This window comes from Pseudochaenichthys georgianus, chromosome 20 (assembly GCF_902827115.2).
Source record: "Pseudochaenichthys georgianus chromosome 20, fPseGeo1.2, whole genome shotgun sequence".
Classification (NCBI taxonomy): Eukaryota; Metazoa; Chordata; class Actinopteri; order Perciformes; family Channichthyidae; genus Pseudochaenichthys; species Pseudochaenichthys georgianus.
The window spans coordinates 1904450-1932240 of NC_047522.1; the positions used below are offsets into that span (position 1 = coordinate 1904450).

The 27791-nt window shown below is 43.2% G+C and overlaps 1 protein-coding gene across 2 annotated transcripts in view; it reads left to right on the plus strand.

The window, feature by feature from the left end:
• Positions 1 to 832: 832 nt before the first annotated feature.
• Positions 833 to 27791, plus strand: part of mllt10 (MLLT10 histone lysine methyltransferase DOT1L cofactor) — a 46334-nt gene continuing 19375 nt past the window's right edge. Inside the window, exons 1-10 of one of the 2 annotated variants that reach the window (XM_034108517.2) lie at positions 833 to 1193; positions 4562 to 4641; positions 6627 to 6681; positions 9301 to 9410; positions 9493 to 9596; positions 9813 to 9906; positions 19883 to 19981; positions 22727 to 23060; positions 23912 to 24130; positions 25373 to 25885. In XM_034108517.2, coding sequence (XP_033964408.1) covers positions 1031 to 1193; positions 4562 to 4641; positions 6627 to 6681; positions 9301 to 9410; positions 9493 to 9596; positions 9813 to 9906; positions 19883 to 19981; positions 22727 to 23060; positions 23912 to 24130; positions 25373 to 25885 — 1771 coding nt within the window. In that variant the 5' untranslated portion in view covers positions 833 to 1030. Of the gene's footprint in view, positions 1194 to 4561; positions 4642 to 6615; positions 6682 to 9300; positions 9411 to 9492; positions 9597 to 9812; positions 9907 to 19882; positions 19982 to 22726; positions 23061 to 23911; positions 24131 to 25372; positions 25886 to 27791 lie in introns of both variants that reach the window. The other variant, XM_071206876.1, reaches the window with a different exon arrangement.

The following is a 27791-nucleotide window of genomic DNA, read 5'->3' on the forward strand; positions in this document are numbered from 1 at the left end:
AATTTTACTCCAGGGGGTGATTCCACAGTTAGGGCCTGAATATAGTTCTGTCAGTATCCCACATAGGTGCATGAAAAAGTAATCAGATCCCTTTCTTAAGTAGAAGTATTATGGTATTAAAATACTCTATTCCAAGTAAAAAGTGCTGAATAAAAATGACTTAAGTTAAAGTGCAAAAGTATTAGCAGCAACAACAAGTAATTAAAAATGTTCAATATTTTATTTCTGCACAGTGGACCTCAAAAGCAAATGTACTGGTTATGTATATTGTCTCTTTTCAGTCACAGTTTTAAACAATATTTGGTTATTCTGTGTTTTAAAGCTAACAAATACAGTGCATATCATATACATTTTAATGTTTTATTTTGTAGATGTGGAGCAACTTCTATAGACTTCCAAAAATACACTGTTGATAAGCAGTAAAGAAGTGTGTCGTATCTTATAAGCTTGTGTATGTAAAAAGTAGCTAGTAGGTGTATAATACCTGTAGGAGTGAAAAGTATATAATTGGCCACTGTATAAATGTATAAAGTAGCCAAACAATGTAAATACTCAAGTAAAGTACTATTGTGTCAACATATTACTTAAGTAAAGTACTTGAGTTAACCCGACAGATTGTAGTACCTACCTGCATGTTGTGTAACAGTGTTGTTGACAGTGAGTCGTGCAAAGGAAAATATTTTTGCCACAAAAACCTTCAAACATTTTCGACCATGTGGAGCCTAAACGGATTTCAGCGGGCCAATCACATCGGTGTTTTACTTCCGGTGACAGAGCACGCCGTGCGTCAAACGCACATCCGGTTCTCTACGGAGTCCCCCCCCCCCCCCTCTTCTCCTCACCGCCGCACCATGAAGTGGATGTTTTGGTGAGAAAATACGGTGTCAAAAAAGGGACGTAAATACCTTAAAAACATGACATTTCGACAGAGAGGAACCTAGAGCTACGTAGGAAAGTAGGGCGTCTCCGGCGGAGGTTTTTTCTGATTAGCTGTGCACCGTATTCCTCCGCATGTCCGCTTTCTTCGTAGATGGTCTCCGGCGAGCGTTGTCTGGCGGCGGACGACGAGTGGTCGACGAATAATATGAAGGAGATGATCGGCGGCTGCTGTGTTTGCTCTGACGAGCGAGGCTGGGCGGAAAACCCTCTGGTGTACTGCGACGGACACGGCTGCAACGTGGCCGTGCATCAAGGTAAAGCTGCGTATTTCACCCAGGCTACGAGTTAGCACTTAGCTCACAGGCTAGTTAGCGTTATTGCAAGGTTATGGAGCCTCCTCCGCCTGCCCTCACTAGGCCAGGCTGAGGTCAGGCTCTCTACTGTTTTGGCTCTTAACTTTGGCTTTTAATCCGCTGCACACGGTCTTTGCCAGCTGTTTTATGAGAGCTATTCTGGTTGCTCTCATTCCCTCTGTGTTCCTGTCAGGCGGGATCCAGAGGAGGGATACACCCCTCCTGTCAGAAGTGTGAAAGTGCGCGCAAAACTCCCACCAAGGGCTTTATAGATATGTGATACGGCCACTTACTACTAAAGAAATAGTGCAAACTGCATTATGGAAAGAACCCCATATATTAAAGCCATCAATTGCACGGTTTCTAGCTGCTACATGTTAGCATGTATTATTGTTATGATATGCATGCATCTATTTACATTGCAGTGACGTTTAGGTAGAAACGACATTTCCCAGTGTACCTGTGCATAAATAAGGATTACACACAAGTTGCAAACAACAAGGTGCATAAACAGTTGGAAGACAAGGTGCACACATATGGTGGCAGTAATAGAACAATCTAAATACAGGCAATGTAAACAAATACAGTGCTGCCAAGACACTGTTCACCCAAGATGACTCATGATGACGTCCACTGTTTACAAGTGTAACAGCTGGCCATGTGTCCACTTGGCAAAGGCAGGGGGACAACTATTTGAAATGTCAGCAACTCTGCATGAACACACACGGATGCATTTCAATGATGAGCACTTGTTAGGAAAACACACTTTCTTTTGTTTTAATTTGATATTGCATAGACTGCGAAATAGGTCCAGTGAGAGTAGGTTTGTTAACTTGCTTTTTTTAACCACCTGGTCCACTTTGCTGGTCTTAAGCATGCCTTATTATTATGTTGTTATTATATAGTGCCACATTTCATAGCCTAGTATTTAATGACTGCATCATATTATTCCAGCCTCAGCAGGAAAATTATTTTTAGTGGATTGTTATACTTTTAGCATCAAGCAAAGCCTGTCCCAGATGAAAGTTGAGTTGTGAAGCTTCAGTACTGCCAAGTGTTTCTAAATATAGACGTCAGTGATTGTAGTTTGGAGTGTTTTGGATATCGGATCACATATTCAACGCTCGCATCAAAACAAAATGTGGTCTTTTTAAAATGCTGTGGTTTAGTGATGAACTAGGCAGCACAGTCTATTCTTTATTTACGGCATGCTAGTTTGCAGTTGTAGTATGTTGGGAATATATTATTACTTTAATATTGTGAACCGCAGTCAGGACAGTGTTTTAAATGAAAGTTTGCTTTCATTGTCCAATGTGTGTCTTTTTTCTGCATTGTTCTGTCATATTGCTGGCATTTATTTAATCCCTTAAAGAGATGTACACTGAACAAAAATATAAATGCAACACTTTTGTTTTTGCTCCCATTTTTCATGAGATGAACTCAAAGATCTAAAACATTTTCTATTTACACAAAATAACAATTTCTCTCAAATATTGTTCACAAATCTGAAAGAATCTGTGACATTACATTACATTACATTTAGCTGACGCTTTTATCCAAAGCGACTTACAATAAGTACATTCGACCAGGAAGACACAAACTTGAAGAAAACAGAATCATAAAGTACATCAGGCTTCATAGAGCCAAGTATTTCAAGTGCTACTCAACTGGCTATAGATAAGCCAGTCCTTTATTAGTATATAAGTGCTTTGTTAGTAATTCTATCCTCGAGGTGGAGTCGAAAGAGATGAGTTTTCAGTCTGCGCTGGAAGGTGTGTAAGCTTTCTGCTGTCCTGATGTCAATGGGAGCTCATTCCACCATTTTGGAGCCAGGATAGCAAACCCACGTGTTTTTGCTGATGGGAACTTGGGTCCCCCTCGAAGTGTGGGTGCAGCGAGCCGTTTGGCTGATGCAGAGCGGAGTGCACGTGCTGGGGTGCACGGTTTAACCAGATAGTGAGCACTTCTCCTTTGCCGAGATAATCCATCCCACCTCACAGGTGTGGCATATCAAGATGCTGATTAGACAGCATGATTATTGCACAGCTGTGCCTTAGGCTGGCCACCATAAAAGGCCACTCTGAAACGTGCAGTTTTATCACACAGCACAATGCCACAGATGTCGCAAATTTTGAGGGAGCGTGCGATTGGCATGCTGACAGCAGGAATGTCCACCAGAGCTGTTGCCCGTGAATTGAATGTTCATGTCTCTACCATAAGCCGTCTCCAAAGGCGTTTCAGAGAATTTGGCAGTACATCCAACCGGCCTCACAACCGCAGACCACGTGTAACCACACCAGCCCAGGACCTCCACATCCAGCATGTTCACCTCCAAGATCGTCTGAGACCAGCCACTCGGACAGCTGCTGCAACCATCGGTTTGCATAACCAAAGACTTTCTGCTGTCAGAAACCGTCTCAGGGAAGCTCATCTGCATGCTCGTCGTCCTCATCGGGGTCTCGACCTGACTCCGGTTCGTCGTCGTAACCGACTTGAGTGGGCAAATGCTCACATTCGATGGCGTCTGGCACGTTGGAGAGGTGTTCTCTTCACGGATGAATCCCGGGTTTCACTGTTCAGGGCAGATGGCAGACGGCGTGTGTGGCGTCGTGTGGGTGAGCGGTGTTCTGATGTCAATGTTGTGAATCGAGTGGCCCACGGTGGTGGTGGAGTTATGGTATGGGCAGGCGTATGTTATGGACGACGAACACAGGTGCATTTTATTGATGGCATTGTGAATGCACAGAGATACCGTGACGAGATCCTGAGGCCCATTGTTGTGCCATTCATCCACGACCATCACCTCATGTCGCAGCATGATAATGCACGGCCCCATGTTGCAAGGATCTGTACACAATTCCTGGAGGCTGAAAACATCCCAGTTCTTGCATGGCCAGCATACTCACCGGACATGTCACCCATTGAGCATGTTTGGGATGCTCTGGATCGGCGTATACTCGGCAGCCATTGAAGAGGAGTGGACCAACATTCCACAGGCCACAATCAACAACCTGATCAACTCTATGCGAAGGAGATGTGTTGCACTGCGTGAGGCAAATGGTGGTCACACCAGATACTGACTGGTTTTCGGACCCCCACAGGAGTAATTTGGGGTGAACTGTCTTGCCCAGGGACACAACGACATGCTGACTGCAGTGGGGTTTGAACCTGTGCTCCCCTGATCCCAACACCAGCGCTCTATCCACTGCGCCACACGCCTCCGCATTATCACTGTGTAGATGTATTCTGTGGTGTAAAATGTCATCTTTTGTCGTGATCGTGAGGGCTTACTCTAAGGCCCCTCCCTCCCTCTCTCTCTCTGTGTTCAGCATGCTATGGCATCGTGCAGGTGCCCACCGGTCCTTGGTTCTGCAGAAAGTGTGAATCTCAGGAGAGAGCTGCACGAGTGGTGAGTCACACTATCACACAATCCATCTACCCATGTATCATCTGTGCAAAGATGTCCGACCTTATAAGCCTTCGTTTGTTTAGGAACGGGGAACAATACGATGATATTTTATCGTCAGATCAAGCCTAGATGTTTTCTTGCATCATAACGGCGTAATTTACGACATAAAATAGGACAGATCGTAAGACAAAAGACAAGGGAAGACATTACAGTGACATTACAATCACTATAGACAATGTTTTCATGATAATCGTTCATTTGTTCTGGGATTAAACTTCATATTTTATTTTAGGATTGCCTGCTGCATTAAAGGGTTCTTCAGTCCGTCCTCATTACATCCTGGGACCCTGTGTATATACGACGTTATGGTAACAAATCTACGAAGTGCCTAACGAGGGCTTGCTTTAAATAACATAATTTATTACAGAGCATTAGTGGCATTCTTTCGCGCACTGAGCTAATATTGCTCGTATTTTTTTTAGCCCACAATGGTTATCATGTCATCTTCAATCTCAATACAGCATGGCCGTATCAAAGGCATTTTAGAGGCATGACATTAGACAGACTAGCCTCTGTTCGGGAAGCAGCATCCTGTCACGGCAGCATTTTCTGAGTCACATGACATCTCCCGCTGTCCTTTGACCCGATCACACACTCTGTATTCTGCACAGGCGCCCATCAGATCGCCCCAAATCACATTTAATCCTGATTTGAAAGCTCTATAAAAGATTATCTCAAATGCTGCTCGAGGGAGTCCAGTAAACCAACTCCAAATACAATTTGTCGGGGTCTGTGGATTATCGTGTATTATTGATGTTGAGTTCTTAAAATGTATATTGTTGGCGCTTTCGAGCAATGCCATCCCGTTCCATTATATTAAGACATCTCAAACATTCAACAACTTAAAAAAGGCACGGCAGCAGGACAACTATGCGTCCGAGTATATGACCCACTGTCCTCAGGCGTCTAAATCATGCAGGACACAGCTGATGTTGGCTCTCTGTATTTTACGTCTTCTTCGCTGGTGCTAAAGCCACACACTGGTATGGCGTGCTGAGTTTAAACTTAATATGACCTCGGCAAACTTCTAAGGACCTGTCGAGATTTTGTCAGACAAGATTTACTCGCGTAGTTGTTGATACAGGTGCTAGGAATGATCTGCAGAATTGCCGTATTCATGTGTGCTCAGGGCAAAGTTTCCCTCGAAGAAATGTAGCAGGATAACTAGGTGTGTCCTCCAGCCTCTCAACCGATGCGGGACGCCAGGTTTCTCATTCACACGTTAAGGGGAGAACTACAGCGATAAGCAGGTCACGTAAGAACACGAGGAGCCTTTGAGCGGGGCCGTGTCAAACATCTTTACATCCAAGCAGATGCGTCAATTATTAAACGTCCACACTTTCTTTGACTTGAAGGAACCATCATTCCAGACGGTGAAACGCAAAGAGGTGAAATGTTTCTATATCTTTAAGAACATATTAAAATGAGCAGGTGATTGCATAGAAGGCGGAGGGCTGGCTTACACCTGTATCATTTGAATAGTTATGTAAGAAATACATGAAAGTATATATTTTCTAAAGTCCGAAAGAGTCGAGTTCAAGCATCTTATGAATGTAGACATAAGTTAGGACATTATTAAACACTGTTACGCGAAACCCTCAGATTCCTCTATTGACTTGAAGGGATAGGAATGATGATGACACGGCACGAAGTGGGTTGGCTGCTCGAAGAACGTTTGATCTCCACTTCATAATCGCTTGAAGCCAAGATAGTGATAACATGTGATCATTCTCTCAGAAAGAAGGGACATACCGCACACACACTGTGCTCTTTGTAACATGTTGTTTTCGACTTGAGATGAGACACACACACACACACACACACACACACACACACACACACACACACGCATCCTGAGATGGCCACTAGTCACTTTGTATTTAACTTTATTTTTCTGTGTGTTTTTGGTTCTTCTGTCCCCAAAGAGATGTGAGCTGTGTCCCCATAAAGACGGAGCCCTCAAGAGGACAGACAACGGAGGTAGAATCCCTCTCAGCTACACACATACACACACATGCACACAAACACACACACACTCTCACACACACATATGTGGCGAGCCTCTTGTGTAGTTTTGTCATTAATTGCATGTCACCGGCAAGTTTAAGGTGTGTGTGTGTGTGTGTGTGTGTGTGTGTGTGTGTGTGTGTGTGTGTGTGTGTGTGTGTGTGTGTGTGTGTGTGTGTGTGTGTGTGTGTGTGTGTGTGTGTGTGTGTGTGTGTGTGTGTGTGTGTGTGTGTGTGTGTGTGTGTGTGTGTGTGTGTGTGTGTGTGTGTGTGTGTGTGTGTGTGTGTGTGTGTGTGTGTGTGTGTGTGTGTGTGTGTGTGGGGGCCAGGATGGGTATAGTGCATGGCCTGTAAGGAGTCTCTTCTCTGGGTTCATTGGGAGGTCAGCTCGGTGGAGACTGTAAATATTTTGTGTGTGTGTGTGTGTGTGTCAGAGCGAGAGGCACAGCTGTGGGATTGTCCAGGCCTGCAGGGAGGCATCAGGACAACACTAACACACACCGTTTTACTACTTTCTCCTTCGTTTTACCCTTCCCATGACCCCTCTCTCCCTCTCTCTTTTTTCCTCCCATTTTTCTCTCACCGTCTCTTCTCCTCCACCGTCCATTTCTCCGCCCTTGTCAGTTCCTCTTCACTTGTTGATCTGTGTGGTACTTGCTGTTATTTCAGGTGGGACAGTAAAAAAGCAGAGCAGCGAGATTAGCCTGAAGCGAGTATTTGATCTGAACTTATAGAAAGTGAAGAAAGGACGGAGACAGAAATAAGCTTTACAGCTGCTTTTCACTTCCTCTTCTTGGTCTTCTTTATCTGTAGATATTGGGTATCTTTTTATAGCATGTGTTTTATAGCAGTGGTTCTGAAATGGGGGTACGCGGACCCCTAGGGGTACGTTGGAGTACTGCAGGGGGTACGTGAGATTTATTTTTATGTTAATGGTGAACAAAACAATTTTAGGAAAAGTAACGAAGTTTGAGCAGTGTGGGTTTTATATAAACAGAGTTACACATATTTAAAAGTGTAATAACTGCAGTGACCTTCCTGTCACTGAGAATAACAAAGATCCTCAGTGAAGCACAAGCCCATGTTTCACTACATTGTAAATACAACTGATTAAAAAGATCAGTTAAATGCAACTAATGTCGTCTCAGTGTTATTGCATGATGTTAAAATTGGTTTTCCATGAATTTAGTGATGGATTGTAAACATTTGAAATGTAGCATTTAAGTGTTTCTCAGTTACAAGGTTGTTGTTTTAATAACTCAGACACTGATGGTGCAGCGCTGTGCTGTACCTCTTTATATAGGCATTGCTTCCCTATCAAATAGTTTTTGTGCTGATCGGGGGGTACTTTGTTGAAAGAAGTTTGAGAATCACTGTTTTAGAGTACTGTTCCACTAAAAGGTTAAAACATTGCCTGTGGCATACATTAAAATAAGTAGATTAAGCGACAAGTTCACTTCCTACAAATCAGTTACAAAAATCTGGATACCATATGTTTTATGTTGCTGTGGTTTCACTGTTCAGGCACTTTTTATGTGGTACACGCTACAGTAAAACAACATGGATGACGTTAGTTATTTTTTTCAGGTTTTACAGCAGAAAGATCATCCAGAAAATACAGCATTTCCCCCAGATGTTCTACAGTGTAAAAGCTCAGTCTGAACGCATTTGGCTCCGATAACTTGTCCGAGTAGCGTCTGTTTGTTCGGGGATGCTTTGTTGGGTTTTTGGGGGATAAAAGTGAACGCTTGGTTTGAAGAGGATGGCTGTGCCAGTTTTATAGTCCTGTTTTATAGGCCTCTTCCAGATTCTTGGAGGGACTTCAAAACAACAACATGCCCCCATTTCACACCCGCTGCCTCCCCCTGTCCCGCCCTCTGCCCCCCCCCCCCAGGTCAAAGGCAGGTCAGGGGTTCAACTGTAAGTTTAAGCCTGTTTTTGTTTCCGCTATGGGGAAAAACAGACACCTCCAGGAGACTCCCACCTCCATTTGACCTCGCGCTGACCGCCTTCTGCTCCTCCTCAGCTCCTCGTCAATTCTGCTGCCACTCCACCACTCTCTCACCCCGCCGCCCCCAGTTTGTCTTCACTGACAGGCAGCTGTGTGTGTTAGGGCTCCATAAACGGCTACTCGGTAGATTAACTCCCATGTTGCAAATTGACAACTTTTACGATTCAGGATTGAACTCGAGTTTAATTTGTTTAATTTGTTAAATGTAACCAAAAGTGACATCGGGGCCAGACCAGAGGATTTTAGATTGGTTCTCAGGGTTTTGGCCAAAGACGTTTTATCCACCGTTGCAAGGTACTCGACGAATGACTGCAGTAACTTAAATAATGTATTGATCTGACGATTGATTTCTCGATTCATCAATCCTCGTTATGTCGATAAAATGTCAAATCGGAGCGGCTGGGGTTTGTTTTACCTTGCTGATTCTCCAGGTGATCAGTCAATCAACAAACATACATTTGTACATGTCTTATTCCTTTTTAAAGACGGTCACAGCTTACACATCTTATAAATGTTGCCATAAACTCCCCTTTCCTGCCACATATACAAAGGTTGATGGTTGTTTTCTGTGTGTCTTCGCAGGCTGGGCCCATGTAGTTTGTGCGCTTTATATACCGGAAGTAGAATTTGCGAATGTTTCGACGATGGAGCCGATAGTACTCCAGTCAGTGCCACATGATCGTTATAACAAGGTAAAGAAATCATTCCTTTAGTAACGCAATTGCATGTAAAGTAAGTTTTTGAATTACATTGTCTTTCTCTGTTTGTTTGTAGACATGTTATATTTGCGAGGACCAGGGCAGAGAGAGTAAAGCAGCCACTGGAGCCTGTATGACCTGCAACAAACATGGCTGCAGGCAGGCCTTCCACGTCACATGGTGAGACTCGTTCACATCCCGTAATCCTCACTGAACAAAGAGAGAGATTGTGGAGCGCTCCAGTGGATAGGATGCATGGCACAAATGCTGCATGTCACGCACCCTCTTCCTCTGTCAGATCGCCCTTCCCTCTCCACTGACACATCAATGAAATGCCCATAAAACAAAAAGTGAGAGATTTACGTTACAGATAATGTAATTTACTCTCTGCCACAGTGCCCAGTTTGCGGGGTTGTTGTGTGAGGAGCAAGGATCGGACGCAGACAATGTGAAGTACTGTGGATACTGCAAATACCACCACAGCAAATTGGTAAGTGACCTCTCGTATCTTCTCATGTCTTTCGATACTCTAAACTTAAAATTCAGATATGCATGAGAGTGTCTTAGTGGTCTATTAACAATCCGAATGACGATGTGTGTTCCACTAACTATAAGAACAGCTGATATATAGACACGATACACACATACTGGTTTCCATGTTACCCAGTGAGAAACACCTCTTCGTATTGTGAGAGATAAACCACCTGTCCTTACCCCTCCATCTCGTCCTCCTCCCTTCCTAATGCATCTAATCTCTCTCACGTGGCCCATATTCCCTCCACTCCCCTGTGTATTTGCACTAAGCCCACAGCGGGCACAGCGGGTTTGGTTTGTAGGTGCTTTAAGGTTTTAACTGTAAGGTCAAACAAGTCTAATCAGGCTTCATCCTTATTTATGGGTTTTAAACACTCATTTATTTCTTACGGTTTCCTTTCCAACAGCAGCTAGCGCTTGTTTTTATGGTCAACACTGTTAGTAGCTTTTTTACTGCTTAACCTAATTGGACATTTGATTTCAATCATAATGTGCAGTGAGGTGCTTTCAGAGAAGCTTCTCGGCACCACTTGACAATAAGACTACCCTTATAAAGGGTTTACGGATCGTTTGTAATTCATTAATTAATTAGGTTGTGAACACTTTATGAATCCTTAATAAGCTTTTATAAGACACGAGATAAACAGGGCGACTGTGACCGGTTGCTTGCCAAATAGTGAGCCCACATTTATCTGTTCTGCTAAGCCTTATTAGAAACGGCAGTAACTCATTAATAAATGGGAATGTGTCTTACACTTTACAACAAGGCTCCCTTTTGGCAACTATAAATGTTAGTAACTCGTAAATAAATGGTCATAAAGAGATGCCAAGACACATGGGATGCTGGCTGATGAAGAAGACGAAGTAAGCTAGGTAGCCAATATAAGACCTAGCAGTACAGATACATGTGGGCTCACTATTTGGCAAGATGACTAAGCCTTATAGTGGCTACTTAGCGAGAATCAACTCAGTGAGCAACAGATACCAAGGATGCTGGCTGATGAAGAAGACGAAGTAAGCTAGGTAGCCACTATAAGGCTTAGTCATCTTGCCAAATAGTGAGCCCACATTTATCTGTACTGCTAAGTGTTATATTGACTACTTAGCTTACTTCGTCTTCTTCCTCAGCCAGCATCCTTGGTATCTGTTCAGCGAGTTAATTCTCGCTAAGTAGCCAATATAAGGCTTAGTCATCTTGCCAAATAGTGAGCCTGTGTTATGTATGAAAACTATGTTAGAACTGGTTTATAAATGCTTCTTAATGATTAATAAAGTATTTACCACCTAATTCATAACCCTTTATGAATAATTTCTAAGGGTAGTCTTATTGTAAAGTGGGACCAGCTGTTCCTTCTGTTTGGGCAGTATAGGTATACACACGGTGATGAATATGATGTAAAAGGCCATACAGGTTGACCAGAGGAAGATATAAGTCGGTCTCTTGTGCCTGCGCTTCAGCTTTCAGTCCTTTAAGGCAGATCCTTTGTCCATGATTGCTACCTTATCTTTTTGTTGTCTGTTTTTGCTACTCTGCCTATGCAACCAGCAGAATGCAAACCTGGCGCTGGATAGCCGGCCCTTTTGTCAAGCAGAATTCAATCAGATATGAGAAGAATGAAAAAGAGATAGGCATATCAACGCACATGCAGAGGAAACGTGTTTTCACTGAGACGTCCTGTTGTGTCTTTAGATTCTGTTCCGCCTCTCAGGTAGCTAACCTATTGCAAGGTACACACATGTTGGGGGGAGACGCAGATATGAAGAACAGCAGCGTGACTTAACTATTATGATTTGTGGAACAGAGGTACAGGCTTTACAAACGCAGATGACATTTTTGCAATGTTAAAAAGCGCTGATGGAAAGACTCGTGCTGCTTTATCGATCGCGTATGAACGGCTTTGGATGCCGGGGCATAATGTCATTAAGCTGGGATTGTATGGATGACAGAAATGCACGAGACGGAATCGATGACGAGGAAAGCAACGTTGTTAGCAGAGAGGGGGATTCATAAAATACCCCTTGATGGATGTTTACGGCATGTTAGCAACATATGGTATTTGACTGGACTCTGTCGGTAGCCAAATCTAATTTCAAACTTAGATTACCCTCGTTTGTTGATTTCATCACGACTGTGACTCATTTCCCCTTTTCCTCAAGGAGTGTGTGGGCATTACATTTGGTTTCTTCAGTGTCAGTGATTGGTACAGAGTGTTGCATAACTTTGTGTCTTAAGATGTCTCACACAAGAAGTGACTAATATGTATCCGTAAAAACTAGGGATGCTCCGATCGCCAATTTCGGGGCAGATCGCCGGAATCAGTATCAGCCGATACCGATCGAGTGGGCGGGGCCTAAATGAAAGATTTAAACATCACTTTAAATCTTCCATTTAAAGTGATGTTTAAAGTCAGTTAATGCGGCTCATTCACTGGAGCTTCCACAAACAACAACCAACTTAATTATTACATTCAAATGATGTACATTATTCAGGTTTACATTCACTTTGGAGAATAACACGGGAGAGATGAGCGGAAGCGCTCTCTTTTCCTCTCTCTCTCTCTCTCTCTCTCTCTCTCTCTCTCCCTCTCTCCCTCTCTCTCTCTCTCTCTCTCTCCCTCCTGACAGCCTGTCAGTATCTCATGCAGCTCACTGATCCAGTAATGAGTGACCCGACAGTGAAGAATAAATATATGTATAATAACTAGTTTAGCTTGTTCCAGAGGTAGATAAAATAGCTAAGTGTGTAAGGTCTAACTCTTGTGTGTCGCTCCGCTCACCGGTCCGGCGGGCGGAGCTGCAGGATTTCTGCTTCACGTTGCATTCCGCTATTTTACTGTCTTTTTCGGACACCTTAAAATACTGCCAGACCGGTGAAGCCATGTTGGCGAGCTTGTTTTGCCGCACACAGAGAAAAGTGTCATGTATTTTACGTCATGCGATTGGCTCTCGCGATCGGCATGTTTAGAGAGCACCGATCGATCGGTAGAGAGTGAGTATCGGCCGATCTCGATCGGTGACCGATCAATCGGAGCATCCCTAGTAACAACATGACTGTAGTGCAGTAAGTAGGGACGATAATCGCGTTATGCGCATGCGCAATATTGACATCGCTGGACTTGCGATTTTTTTATTTATTTTTTTAGGACGTGGGATATTAAGTAGGCAAATGAAACACGTCATGTTATAATTATTTTGCTGCTTGCTACAAAAGGAAAACTTGCGCGGCTCTCATGTCTCTCGTGCTGAGTGAGTGACATGCAGGCTCTGTCAGCAAACCACCAATCAGGATCATTGTTGATCAGATCACAGCAGGATAACCGAGCTAGCTCAGCTGGTTGCTCTGATAACTTAAGATCCAGAAGTCCGTGGCTAAATTCCTTCATCCGGTTAAATATTGTTAAAAAAATACCAATTGTATGGCACTAAAGTTCAAGAAAGGTTTGCAGACAAAAGAAACTTGTCTTTTCTTCAATTGCTGTATTTTTTCATATCGCGATATATATCGCGGGAGAAGAAAATATCACAATGTCAGTTTTTTCCAATATCGTGCAGCCCTAGCAGCAAGTTATATTCATCGAATTGAAAGTGTAAGAACGTCTATCCCTGAACAAGGTGCAGAGAAAACACACCTTACTATAAAGCAAGATTAGGTGATACTGACAATTAAGCTCCTTTTAATTTTGTAGACCTTTTTAAGAACAGCAAAAGATGAACTCGACTGCATGTAGATCCACATTGTGGTTTTAAAAGGGAAGATACTGCCATGTGACTCAGACACTGAGCTTTATCTGATGTCCCAGGGTGCACCGGGTTTCCTCGGAAAGTCAGTTTTACATGAAATGCAAAGAGGAACTCTGGTCATGGACCTGTACTTCTGAACAGAGGCTGGGTAAACACGAGCCTTGATCAGTGCCTGGAGGTCATTTGGCTGAAATGTAAGAATGCAGAAAGCTGGGATCGATAACCAAGACCACTCAAAGTGTCCCATGACGGATTTTGAACATTTGCATGTCTCTATGCCTAACGGTTACATTGGGTTAGGGAAAGTCGGAAAAAGGAATCTACAGAGGAGGTGTAATGAATAGTTTGAATACCTATTGTCACCATGCATACTGACTCAATGTAGACACCCATAAACACCCGTGACAATGTTTTCTCCGTCAGCCTTTTTTAGTTTCCTAAATTTCCTTTTTCTTTGGGTCTAATTTAAGACTCTTTTCTTTTGGACTTAATCCAGAAGCTTGGAATCCCTCTTTACTTTGTTTTAGCGAAGTCACAGGGGTCTTGGTAGTAGATCTCAAAGCTTAAGTGACTCGTCCTCTCAGACACGGAGCAGAAGGTAAGACAGTCCTTGGATCTTACAGAAACATACACTCTCGCATTCTCAAACTGTGCAGGGACATGCGAACACGCAGTAAAAGCATTGATCAATAATCGTTTTCAGTACAATGGCTCCGTATTGAGCATTGATGGAGGCAGTCTTTGAAGATATTGGCAGAACATTTCCTCTGACGAGCAGCAGGCATAGCAGAATGCATATTTCTGTTTAAATCGCTAGTCTGGTTTTTATTAACTATTCTAAATTCTCTTATTTGATTGTATATTTATATATAACATGTAGGCAAGTGAACCAAATGTCTACCCTGGGCCGTGAATGGCTCTTTTGAGTCAGTTGATATGAGAAAAATGAAAGGATGGCCTTGAAAAGAATTCCTTTCGCTATCTTTGTTTACACGTTTTGATAAGAGTATTCTTAGTGAAACCCTCTGCCATACAGATTAGTGCGTGAATGTGTCCTTCAGTTTTCTCAACACGGCCTTTTCCTTTTAATTTGATGTCCAGGTTAGTGGTGACGTGTGTTGTTCAGACCCAGCAGCAGTTGCACTTGGTATGACTCCAGGCTCTAATGAACGCTGCATTAGTGTGACTTAATCAGTCACAGCTGTTGGCAGGACATGTAATCTCAGGCTGTGAACAATCTGAATTTACAGGAGGTGTCAAGTCATCTGTTCCACTTTTTTGTATCGTGTGTACTGAGCCCTTGTGAGGAAAGGCAGTTGTATCGCGCTCAAAAACCGAGAAGACGTTAGTATTATTCATCATGTGCAGGCCAGTATACGTGTAAACGCCCGACACACGACTGTCCCTCTACAGTTGAGATGTTTGGAGGGTTTTCTGTAAGATGTTGTTGATTTTCAGCGCTTTGAAAATGCAGCCATTCTCGCTTCCTACATAGCGATCACAGGTTCCAGATATTGAAGTGTGTGAAGTTTATCAAGCACTCGGGCTCGCTGCAAAATGAAATGCGGCAAATAAATGATGCTCATTAGATAAAACATGCAAGTACTTAATTCAATACCCACCTGTTCAAACTGGCATTTTCTCTATAATCTGTACCCTGTGTCCTTCTGTAGTCCATGTCCTCTTGTTTGTCTTGTCTTACCCGGCTGATACTTCACTAAATCCACTGTTTTCATTTGTAAGGTAAAATTGTAAATGTAAATTGTAAATCTGTAACCCTGTAAGGCGCCCCCCAAAATAAATGTATATTATTATTCATATATGAAGATAGGGGAGACTCGGTGTGTGTACATCTAACGGAGAGGATATTTTAGCAAAGGGAAACTTGGTTCAGACCATCTGAAAAGGAATCAGTATAGAAACGGATCTACAAGTATTAGATATATTGTACCAAAGCTAATTCGACGGGGCTTCCAATAGTATATCCAATCACCTCAGTATTACTACATCTTTTTTATAATGGGTATAAAAGTATTATGAAAATAGTTCAAGCTTGTTTTTGGCATGTTAATAGTTAAACATATACGTGTTCCATCTCCACTGAATGAGATTCTCATGTGACAATAAGACTATTTTTAAACGTGTTTGTGCAGACACACGTCAGTAGACATTTTGTTTATTTGCCAGAAATAGTTTTTGAGTTCCCTTTTCCATCTTTTTCTTCAGCTTTAGTTAATAGTGTTTGCCACAAGACAATAGATGTTCCATTGTGTTAATTCATAGTATTTAGCATAATCTAAATTAAGCATTTAGCCTGTTGGCTGACATTTTATCCGTCAAACAAATCCAGCTTATGGACGATTCTGTCTGTGCAGATGTGTCCATTTAATTAAGAATAATTAAATGACACAAAGTAATAAACACAGATGTATACACAACAAATAAACAATGCAATCAATCACAGCATTTAAAGCCACTGCTAATTTCCAATGCCGTCCCTTTAAGGCCGTGTGTGTGTGTGTGTGTGTGTGTGTGTGTGTGTGTGTGTGTGTGTGTGTGTGTGTGTGTGTGTGTCCGCTCGTGCATTTGTTATGAGGTTTGGAGGCTCAGATGTAAACCCACCTCATGTTAGACCCTGCAGTCAAACAACAGCAGGGGCTAAAGGATCCCCACTCTGACCACTCAAAGGCCTCCAGGAAACACACACACACACACACACACACACACCACAATGGCTGGTCAGAAAATCCTGCAGGAAACTGCACAGGGGAATTCCTGCTCGGCCAGGGCGGATTATTTTCCCCCCTTACTTCCTGTTGCTCTGTTTCCCCCCCCGTCCTCTGTTTCCCCCCCATCTCCCCTCTTCCCTCACCCCCCCCCCCCCCCCCCCCCTCTCTGTTTCTGTACCCTCTCACCTTCCTCCTGAGGCTATTGTGTTACCATAGAAAGCCTTTAAAATGCATCTTACATCAAATTAAAAGGCAATTATTGTTTTGTCTTGCATAACAATTCAATTGAATTTCTTGTCAATGAAGATTTAAGATGTGGAAAAACACCACACGCATCCCCACACTGTGCCGGTCAAAAGGTGTGGGTGGTACGCTTGAGAAACCGGCTCGACATCCACTTTTTGTTATATTCCATGGAATGCTCTTAACGTCCCGATGGCAATGAATATCTGAAGTGCTTTATGAATCCATAAAGAAATGTCCTCTGTGGAAGCCGTGGCGCTGTGTATTTTCAAATTCTAGCGCACTCGAGCGGCTTTCTCCAAAATTACCTACCCCACCTTCAATGTGGTGACCAAACAATTTATTGAGTAATTAATTGTTTTTTGCATTTATTATTTTCTAATCAACTTACCAAGAAAGAAATGCCAAATGTTCTCTGGATTCAGCTTCTCAAACGTGAGGATTTGCTTTTATTTTTATTCTATTTCAGTATCAGATAAATTATTCATGTTACAATTAAGATCAGAAATTAATAAGCAAAAGTAATAGCTTTGTTCATTTCAAAATAAAATGAAAAACAAATTAATTCTATACAATAATCAGAATATTAGAAGCGCCTCTTAATTAAATGCGATCCAGTAAAGCTTTATCTCTTTCCTCGATGGTAATACAAATAATTGGATAACAGCTGAATAACTACTTTCCACAGGTGAACCTTTTGAAGTTGCCTAAACTTGAATTACCATGGCTTCATTTTATTATTATTTTGTCTAAATTACATATAGGTGCAGCTTCTATTCCAAGCGTTTGACTAAAACAAACAAAAGCTTCAAGTACCTATGTGTGCCAAGAGAAGAAAGAAATATCCACTGCAGAGATCTTTCAGAATAGTGTTTGTCTCAGTTCGGGACCACATGAGCAGCGTTGGACAGAGACGGAGAGGATACCAGCCCGCCGTTTTAATTCTCATTGCTCGGTAGTTTCTTGATAAATAGACGTGGCCCTCGTTCTGTGCCACCACTCATATTTACCCCACGCAGTCTGAAAGAGCCCTCGGACATGTCAAATGATGGGGCTGCTAACGGTCACTCGCAGAGAAAGAGGGGAGAGGACACGCTGAAAGGCTTTGTCTCCGCCTGTATAATCAATTGACCTGATTGATAAGGGTGTGTCAGGGTTACATTGTGTGTGTGTTATGTTTCCCACGCCCGGTGCTTTGGGTCCTTCTCTATGTGAGTGTGTGTGTGTGTTATCCGACCCCACGTGCTCAACCTCTGTCCATCAACACCTTCCTCAGGAATGTTAATGAAAAACAACAAGGGAGTCCCAAAGACTTTACCTCTCGCACTCTCCTTTTCTCCGGTATCATCTCTCCTATTCGTTGCTGTTTAAGTTAACCGGCTCATTTTGCACACGTCTCTCCTGGTTACCCGCTGTCTCAAGCTAATTTGCATGGTAGGCACTGTTGTTTAAAGTAGTGCCAAAGGTTTTGGAGGCAGCCCCAGAGGAAATTAAACGACAAATTTGATAATCGTGTAACTAATTTATTGTGCAAAAAAGGAAAGCATTTGTTAGTTTCGGGCCTCTTAGAATGACTTGTTCTGCTCATAGTAATGCACAACTTCAGAAAATAGAAATAAAAGAAGCTAAATCCAGTTGCAACGCTCCTTAAAAATCAAATGACCAAAAAGCAAGACATATTACAAATTATTACATGGCTTAGTTGAATACTTGATTCTGATTGGTCAATTCAGAACACGTGACACGTTGTTAATCCAGAACAGACGGACCGCTGTTAAGGACGCTCACATCTGCACAAAGAAGTCCGGTCGATTTAACTGTATACAGTTGGGCTTTGCTTTTCAAATCTGTAATCAAAAAGCTCCGCAAAAACGCTATCGAAGCAGTTCCTGCCGTTGCTACGTTAGTTCAAACGGTAATAACGGACTACTTTTCTTAGCGGATGCATGTCAATTAAAATACATAATAACCTACTATTTTCTAAATCTATAAAAACATTTCAATTAATATTGGGAGTCATGTCGTTACTTTGTTGAGAATGTGGCCATGTAATAAGCGGGATAATGTGCAGCGACTTGTCATTATGGGTACCCATAATAAATTACTTACTTAAATGGTCCTACGCCTTACTCAGGATATAGATAAAGCAAAAATACTTACATGACTTAAAAAGACAGCTTTTTCAAATAACTCATGAACCAACTTTTAATCATCCAAACAGTTGAAATTCCCCACTTATTGTATGTTTATTTTAATCCATGACAACATTTTATATTTTCCTCTTACCCCTAACACAGAATATATATCATACAATCAGGCAGCAGAAAGAAGATGATTTTAACAGCTTTAATTAAAGCTTCATGTCTGGAGACAGAAAAGGGGAAAGTTTAAAGTTGTGCCCACTCGAACAGAGCTCCCCGGAGCCTTAGCGTGACAGGAAGCCGGCGTGCAGAGAGGTGAAACTGCTATCTCCTGATTTGGCTGCTGCAGTCTGTTAACTGCCACTCATACAAACAGAAAGTCTGGCTAAACTGTCACCAGCCTCCGGGCATTAACCCTGCGTGCAGGCGACGGGGGAGGGGCTTTTTCCTGGAGTTGTCATGACACTGACGCACAAGCATGTCTCTCAGGATCGCTGCATATTTTCACCACCTATTATTCGGTAGCGTGCATGTATACGTGTGACTATATTCCTGTGCGGAGAGGTGTCGGGGTGCGCATGTGAGGTGTAAATGCACTGGCACCCAGTCGCCACCTCGGGTGCGAGAGGAAGGGCGGCGGCGGCGGCGGCGGCGCCCGTGTGATAGCGAGGGTGTAAATTGAGCTGTGGTGGTCGAAGAAAGAGGAGATGATTGGATGAAACGATGAGACTTTGTGCGCGGCGAGAGGCACTTAGACACACTCGGCTCTAAACTGCAGCGTGCTGAATCCCCGTTTCCTCCATTCGCCATCACTCTCCTTGTTTGCGGGTCTCTTAGCTTTCATCTCAGACTGAGCCTTTGAAATGTAATGCTCTCTCTTTCTAACACACACACATTATTCCTCCTTTGTGCTTATATCCCAATAACTCGTAGCTTTTAGTGATCTCTGGCGTCTGTTCTTCTGCAGATGTGGTCTCCATATTCAGTGTTTTCCGGGTTATAAAATAAGGGTCTGTTTCTCTGTATTTCTCGCCTCCTTGCACCGTGTCTTGAGTCTCCTCTTTGTCTCTATCTTTAGAAACACAAGGAGCGGGACAGGCACAAACCTAAACACAAGAAGATCTCCATGGACATGTCCCCCTCCCTCGTCCTTCCTAATATCATGGTCCCAGAAAAGGTGAGGGTGCTCTTCCTTACTCCTTTGTGTTAAATATTAAACCAGGTTCATTTCAGTCTTCACCTTCATTTACCTTTTATGGCCCTCTTTCCCTGTCCCTCTCTTACCCTGTCCTCCCACTCTCTTCTTTTCATATTATTCTTTCCTTGTTCCGGTGCTTCTCACGTTTCCTCTCCTCCCTTTTCTTTCAACCTTCATTTCTTCAGTGTCTTTGTTAAACAAGAACATGCATACAAATACATTAAAAAGAGGTAATGGATTTTGCTATTAGATTATTTCCATCTGCAGTCCCTGGACATCACTATGTAACACTTCAGAGTCTATTGGCGCTCCAACACATTGTAAGTGATAAGGGGCGGGACTTCTCTTTGCGGTTGATGAATCACAATGGAGCCGGCTAAGCTAACCAATCAGCGCAGACTGGGCTCTGGTTTCAGACAGAGGGTGAAAAGAGGTGCTGCAGCACAGGCAGTATGAGACAAATAAAGAGCTTTTTGAACATTAGAGCATGGAGACATGTCCCAGTAGAGACACTACATACTGATATACACCTGAACATCAGCAGGAGGACTCTTTAAAGTAGAGACACTACATACTGATATACACCTGAACATCAGCAGGAGAGGACTCTTTAAAGTAGAGACACTACATACTGATATACACCTGAACATCAGCAGGAGGACTCTTTAAAGTAGAGACACTACATACTGATATACACCTGAACATCAGCAGGAGAGGACTCTTTAAAGTAGAGACACTACATACTGATATACACCTGAACATCAGCAGGAGAGGACTCTTTAAAGTAGAGACACTACATACTGATATACACCTGAACATCAGCAGAAGAGGACTCTTTAAAGTAGAGACACTACATACTGATATACACCTGAACATTAGCAGGAGAGGACTCTTTAAAGTAGAGACACTACATACTGATATACACCTGAACATCAGCAGGAGAGGACTCTTTAAAGTAGAGACACTACATACTGATATACACCTGAACATCAGCAGGAGAGGACTCTTTAAAGTAGAGACACTACATACTGATATACACCTGAACATCAGCAGAAGAGGACTCTTTAAAGTAGAGACACTACATACTGATATACACCTGAACATCAGCAGGAGAGAACTCTTTAAAGTAGAGACACTACATACTGATACACACCTGAACATCAGCAGGAGAGGACTCTTTAAAGTAGAGAGACTACATACTGATATACACCTGAACATCAGCAGGAGAGGACTCTTTAAAGTAGAGAGACTACATACTGATATACACCTGAACATCAGCAGGAGAGGACTCTTTAAAGTAGAGACACTACATACTGATATACACCTGAACATCAGCAGGAGAGGACTCTTTAAAGTAGAGACACTACATACATTGGAGGTGGGTGATGCACCTGAACATGAGAAATAGGGAACTCTTTGAAACACTATATAATCCCTGTCACACTTACAATTAGGGGTGCAACAACTAATCGACTAACTCGATTAAAATCGATTACCAAATGAGTTGCCAACTAATTCAGTCGTCGATTCGTTGGTGACGTCATCACGTGTGTTTTACGCACCGTTAAGCTCCAACGTTATCGGTCTTTTTATCGGTACTGGAGACATTTAAAAAATATGTCATATGTATTATTGCTACATAAACATTATATCGCAGTCTTAGTGTCGCCAACTCGTTTCTAACATGCAAAAAGACAAACAAAATGCATCTATGCGGGGCAGTTTACACACGCGGCTGCTACATGAACACACGGCGGGATGGCGGAGAGAAGCGCTCCAAGGTGTGGTTAAATGTTACCCGTCTCGAGGTGGACGATGCTCGTTGTCAAGAGTGTTTAGCCTGTGAGGGCGCTAACACGAGCAATTTGTCTAAACATTTATCAAAAGTGCTCCACATTCAGACGGAGGAATGCACCGGGTTCCACTGTCTTTCTAGCAGCTCTGTAGCCCCGTCCACGAGTAACGTTTCCACGTCAGGTGTTCTGTATGCTAGCAGCAACACACCGAGTTAACTCAATGATACAAACATGGGTTATGATTAGAGGAAACTGAGTTATTTAGTTTGTTAAAGTTTCAGCTATTCTGTTTACAGTTCTGTCATCAGATTATTCAATACCATTTGTTAAAATATTGTTGTTTCTTTTGATGTGAAATATTATTTATTTAATTTAAATAAAAAGCAATGTTAATTTTGTTCACAATTTGTTTAGTTAATTTAATAATATATGTATTTTTGAATCAAGTATTCATCTTTATTGTTAGTTTCCACATGCCTAAAACAACCTCAAGCTAAATCTAAAAGTTGATGGCTAAATAAGAGCGTTTGGGAAATTGTGCAAGGCATACTAGTCCGAATAGTCGATTAATTGTTTCATTAATCGGTAGATGAATCGATTATCAAATTAGTCGTTTGTTGCAGCCCTACTTACAATTATAAATCAGATCGAAGCACAGATCAAGACATTCAAGATTCAAGGCCTTTATTGTCATTTCTACATAACTACAGTGTAGTTATGATAATGAACATCTTAGGTCACAGGCTCCTCCAACAGTGCAACACAATAAAACTGATGGTGCAAGTCGGGTCTGTTTCTCTGCATTCCTCTCCTCCCTGTTCTATGTATTCAGAGCTTCACTCAATACCAAATGAATACCAGCACATTTGTCCGTCCAACTTAAATATAATGATGCATTTTGACTAAACATTTAAACCACCTCCTCCAGACCTTTATCAGTGGCAGCTCAGTGGGGGGCGTCCCCTCTCTCCCGACGTCCTCTCAGAAGCGCCTGGACGACGGCAGTGCCCGCTTCACCACCGCTAACTTCCAGGAAGTGTCGTCGGCGCTGTCCGGCGGCTCCAAAGACGGCCTGGCCGCGGCGGACGCTGGGAAGGCGGCTTCGTCGGAGGCGAAGAACAAGAAGAACATTGTCCCGGGTCACGTTGTGGGACAGCGGGGGGGCCGCAAGTCTCTCTCCTCCTCAGGGAAACCCCTCCCCTCCGCCGTGGTCACCATGGCAACATCTTCCACATCTGCCTCCACGGGGCCTTTCCACCAAGGTGAATTAATGGTGCCGTATGTTAATGTTCCCACAGCTGGGAAATAATCCTGAGAAATGGGCGACAAAATCCACCTAAAAAACAGCAAGTGCAGCACTACTGCAATTACAGAAATTAAATCCTAAATAAGAGGTGTGTGTGTGTGTGTGTGTGTGTGTGTGTGTGTGTGTGTGTGTGTGTGTGTGTGTGTGTGTGTGTGTGTGTGTGTGTGTGTGTGTGTGTGTGTGTGTGTGTGTGTGTGTGTGTGTGTGTGTGTGTGTGTGTGTGTGTGTGTGTGTGTGTGTGTGTGTGTGTGTGTGTGTGTGTGTGTGTGTGTGTGTGTGTGTGTGTGTGTGTGTGTGTGTGTGTGTGTGTGTGTGTGTGTGTGTGTGTGTGTGTGTGTGTGTGTGTGTGTGTGTGTGGCCTTGATAACAGTGTTTCTTCTCGACTGGCCTCTGGCTCCGGTAATCGGGGCCCCGTCTGGGAAAAAGACGCAGAAACAAACAGAAAAATACAGAACATGTGAGGGGGGGGGGGTGCTGGACCTGAAGGGAGGCAAAGCTCACACTGAGCTCCTGTGTTTTGTACTATCAGGACCTTGAAGCGCTTGTCAAGGTGTGTGTGTGTGTCAAGAAGAGAGACGGTGTGTGTCTGGGTGCTCTCGAGGCACTTCCTTTGTGGGGAGGGCGGATAGATAGCAAGGGAGCAGATAAAATGCTTATTTTGGTTATCTTGTTTCTGCTTCTCTCATGATGATTGAAAGGAGAGTCTATGAAAGTCCCCCCCCCCCCAGCTGTGACGTCTGTTTCCTCTCTGTTTCCATCTCATGTGTCTTTATCTTTTCTTTCTGTCATTGTTTTTCTTTCATCCAGGCCTCCTGTTGACCAGTGCCAGTAAGACCCCCTCTGCCCCTTCCTCCTCAGACTTCTTGAGTTTCTCAGATCCATCGTTGCGTCCTGGGGGCGGGACCACCTTCTCCTCCCCTCCGTCCTTCAGCAGCTGCCTCGTGAAGCCCAGCTCGGAGGGCGGAGCTTCAGAGGGAACGGCGACGCTGTTCGGCTCGTTGGTGTCCGCCACCACGGCCTCTGCAGGTACCAGGCGTTCAGAATCAGATCACAAGTCACTTATTGCAGTGTTACAGCAGAGGGACTGTGCAGACACACAAAGACTCTGAATCAGAAACAGGTTTATTACCAGGTAGGTTGGCGCGTACGAGGAATTTGACTTGCATACATAAAAGTAAAACAAACATTTAAAAACACAGATAGCAAACTATTTTAAGAACACTATAATAACATAACAAAAAAATAAGAAAACATATAGTAAAAAATTAAATAAAGCAGTATTTACATTGAAATAGAATGGAATGAAATATGTGCATTAAAAAAAACTAAAATGAGTGGACTAACAATTCAATTAGAAACACACATTGTATGAGTAGCAGCATTATCAGAGCTATTATAATATTTTTGTATGCACTCTTCTTAGTTAACATTAAAGGGGACCTATCATGCAAAATGCACTTGTAGATGTCTTCTATACATCAATGTGTCCCCGGTGTGTCGGGGAACTCACGCAGCGTCAGAAAAGAAAACCCTCTCTCTTTTCCTCCAAATCTCTAAAAACGGGGAACAACGGAGCTGATCCAGATTTGCGTCCGATATGACGTAATATCTGAAATGTGGACCCACGGCCCAATCAGAAACGTTGCTATCAGAAACAATGCCGGACTGTTTTGGACGTAATATGGTCGGTGTTCACATTAGCATCGCTAACACTCAGAGCTAACCTGTACTGGAGAGCATGTGTGTGAAGAAGCAGGAAGTAAAAAGGAACTCACCTTGTGGTGTAACCGGCAAGAGAGAAAGCCTTTGAGCTCCATGCTGTTTCAGATCCTTGATAATCCATGATATGGCGTTTCATCACGGCAGCATTTAGTTTAGATGGTAGCTGCCGGGTCCCGCATAAGCTCCGCCCCCTCCTTTTTTATTTGTATCAAAAAAAAATTATACCCCAAATCAGCACTTGTGAAACAGGAAGTGAAATAGAGGGATATGAGAATGGGTGATCTGTTTGGTATTTTGAGCAAAATACTTCATAGACATGTTTTTTGTATTTTTTTATATATCTGAGACCTATGCTATTGCCTACAAATAGCAGGATGGGTGACCTTTAAGCTGTCTTTGGCTCTATTCTGCTGTAACCATGTAAATGTCCTCTCTGTGGGACTAATACAAGTATTCTGATTCTGATGGCGTCCACACAAACCCCAAATAAAGCACCATGAGCTTTACACTTAAAGGTATTCACTTCTGCTTTTCTTATCTTTTCAGTGGGTGGGAAGCTGTATGAGAATTCCCACAGTCTCACATCCAGCGAGACGCCAAGCCTCGGTGGCTCCGCTGCCTACAAGAGACCCCCCCCTTCCAGTTCAGGAGGAGGGGGAGGAGCAGGAGGAGGAGGAGGAGCAGCAGGAGGAGGAGGAGGAGGAGGAGGAGGAGGAGGAGGAGGAGGAGGGGACGACGGGTTGAAGAAGAAGAAGAAGGGAAACTGGAGAAACAGATTTGGACCATGCTTCACGACGGAGGTGAAGCCTTCAGAGGCCGCTCCCTCCCTCTCCCTCCCCACCACGGCCACCACCACCCCCTCCGCCTCCCCGTCCTCCTCCTCTTCCTCAGCACTCTCAGGACGCCCGGGCTTAGTCTCCAGCAGTGGGTTGGGAGTGGGGGTAGGAGGAGAGAGGGGGCTGGGGGTCATGGGGGTCAGCGCTGGGATTCAGAAGTCCCCGTCACTCCTCAGGAACGGAGGTCTGCAGAGCAACAGCAGCTCCTCGAGCACCGGAGCAGGTGAGGAGGAACCGTCAACATACACAACAACAAAACACAACCATGAGGAGAGTTTGGGAGAGAAATACTCTCTCGGATCCATGTGTCTGGAAAATATCTTCCGTTTCCTTTATCTCAACAATAAATAACAACAAACTAAATCGTTGTTGCCAGCTCAAATGAGGAAACCAATTAAGTCCTGTCCGAAAAAGAAGTTGTTTCCTATCAAGTTTACCTTCACACAAAACACAAAGCAATGGTGAGGAGAGTTTGTGAAAGAAATACTCACTCAGATCCATCTGTCTGTGTCAGGAAAATATGTTCACAGTTTAGCTGCTGCTCCACAATAAATAACAACAAAATAAATTGTTGTTGCCAGCTCATGAGGAACCAATGAAGTCCTGATGGATATAGAAGTTGTCCCATCATGGCCACCATAGTGTCATCAAAATGGGTAAAAGGGAAGTGCCTCACATGTCGGCCTGTAATAAAAAGCTACTATTGTTGGACGCCATATCATCCTAAAAATAATAGCAATAAACAATATTACCGTCATTTAAAGGCTTTTAAGCCACAGACCTATTTATAATATAATGGCATATTGATGCCAGTATCCCCCCCGCAGTGTGAGAAAAAGTTTTTAGAGAGTACTTTACTTGTCCGAATACATTTTTCACTTGTCCAGAATGGACAAAAATTGGGGCCACTGGAATCTTCTTCTTCGTCATCGTATTTTACATTTTCCCACGGTTTTTAGGACACCGCTCAACGTAAGTGAGCGGTAAGATGTTACTGCATCACACATAGGGTTGGGTATCGTTTGGATTTTAACGATTTTGGTTCTGCTTTTCGATTCCGGTTATTTTTGGTTCTCGATTCCGGTTCTTTGAGAGGGTAAAAAAGTCCCGTGACAAACTGGGAGACATTTTTTTTATGAAAACATTAAGTCAAATCTGTATTCCTATTTACAAATCACTTCATACTGTTGAATTTCTTACAGTTATTGAATACAATTATATAAAAATAATCTCTGCATTGTTTAATTAGTTCTAAGTGGTGCAGTTTGAGAATGTACAATTGGCCCAGTCTCCTCTGATGTTACACTGCAACCTGCCTGTGAGACAGAGTCCAACCACACATGTCCAACACATGGGACATAACCTAATAATACATTATATTTATAGCCTATAGGCCTAGCGCTTTTCTACAACTCAAAGACGCTTGCACGCTTACACATGTCCTGCAGCACACCTGCTGCAGCTGCTCACTGTTTGTAAAAGTAAATAAATAGTATTTTCATTTCAATAATGTACTTTCTATACCCTGCTTCATAAACAATACTGACATCCCTGCGCTCCTCCGAGTCTGGGGGTCCGGGGATGTGAGGACAGCGCGAGGACAGACAGGGAGGCTGCTTCACTTCATAAAGGAAATGGTGGTCAATATTAACAACTCAGGAGCAAAAACGCTTAATAACCTTCATTACGTGTTAGAGGAAGAACATAAGAACGTTTGACAACGATGAGGCTGTTAAACGGGCAGCGGATCCGCTGTGTGTAGAAAGAGAGAGAGAGAGAGAGAGAGACGCTGAGCTGCACCGTTCAGCGATCAGCTGATACGGAGCATAGAGAGAGCTGCGGGGCTCGGCCTCCTGTCCTCACAACTCTTATTAATCCCGGTACCGGACACTTGTTATTTGTTCCTACTCGGAACCGAGTTTTGCTTCCCAACACGGCCACTGTGCTACACTTCCCTCCCCACTCCGCCCCGTCTAACTGTACAGAAAGCGGCGAGATGCATTTCCTTAGGAATCGACAAGTAGAACCGAAACTAACATTTCTAAACGAACAATGGCGGACACGGACAATTTGCGAATGAGTTCTGCCTTTTGTAAACTGAATGTATCAATCATTTGTCAATAAATCAG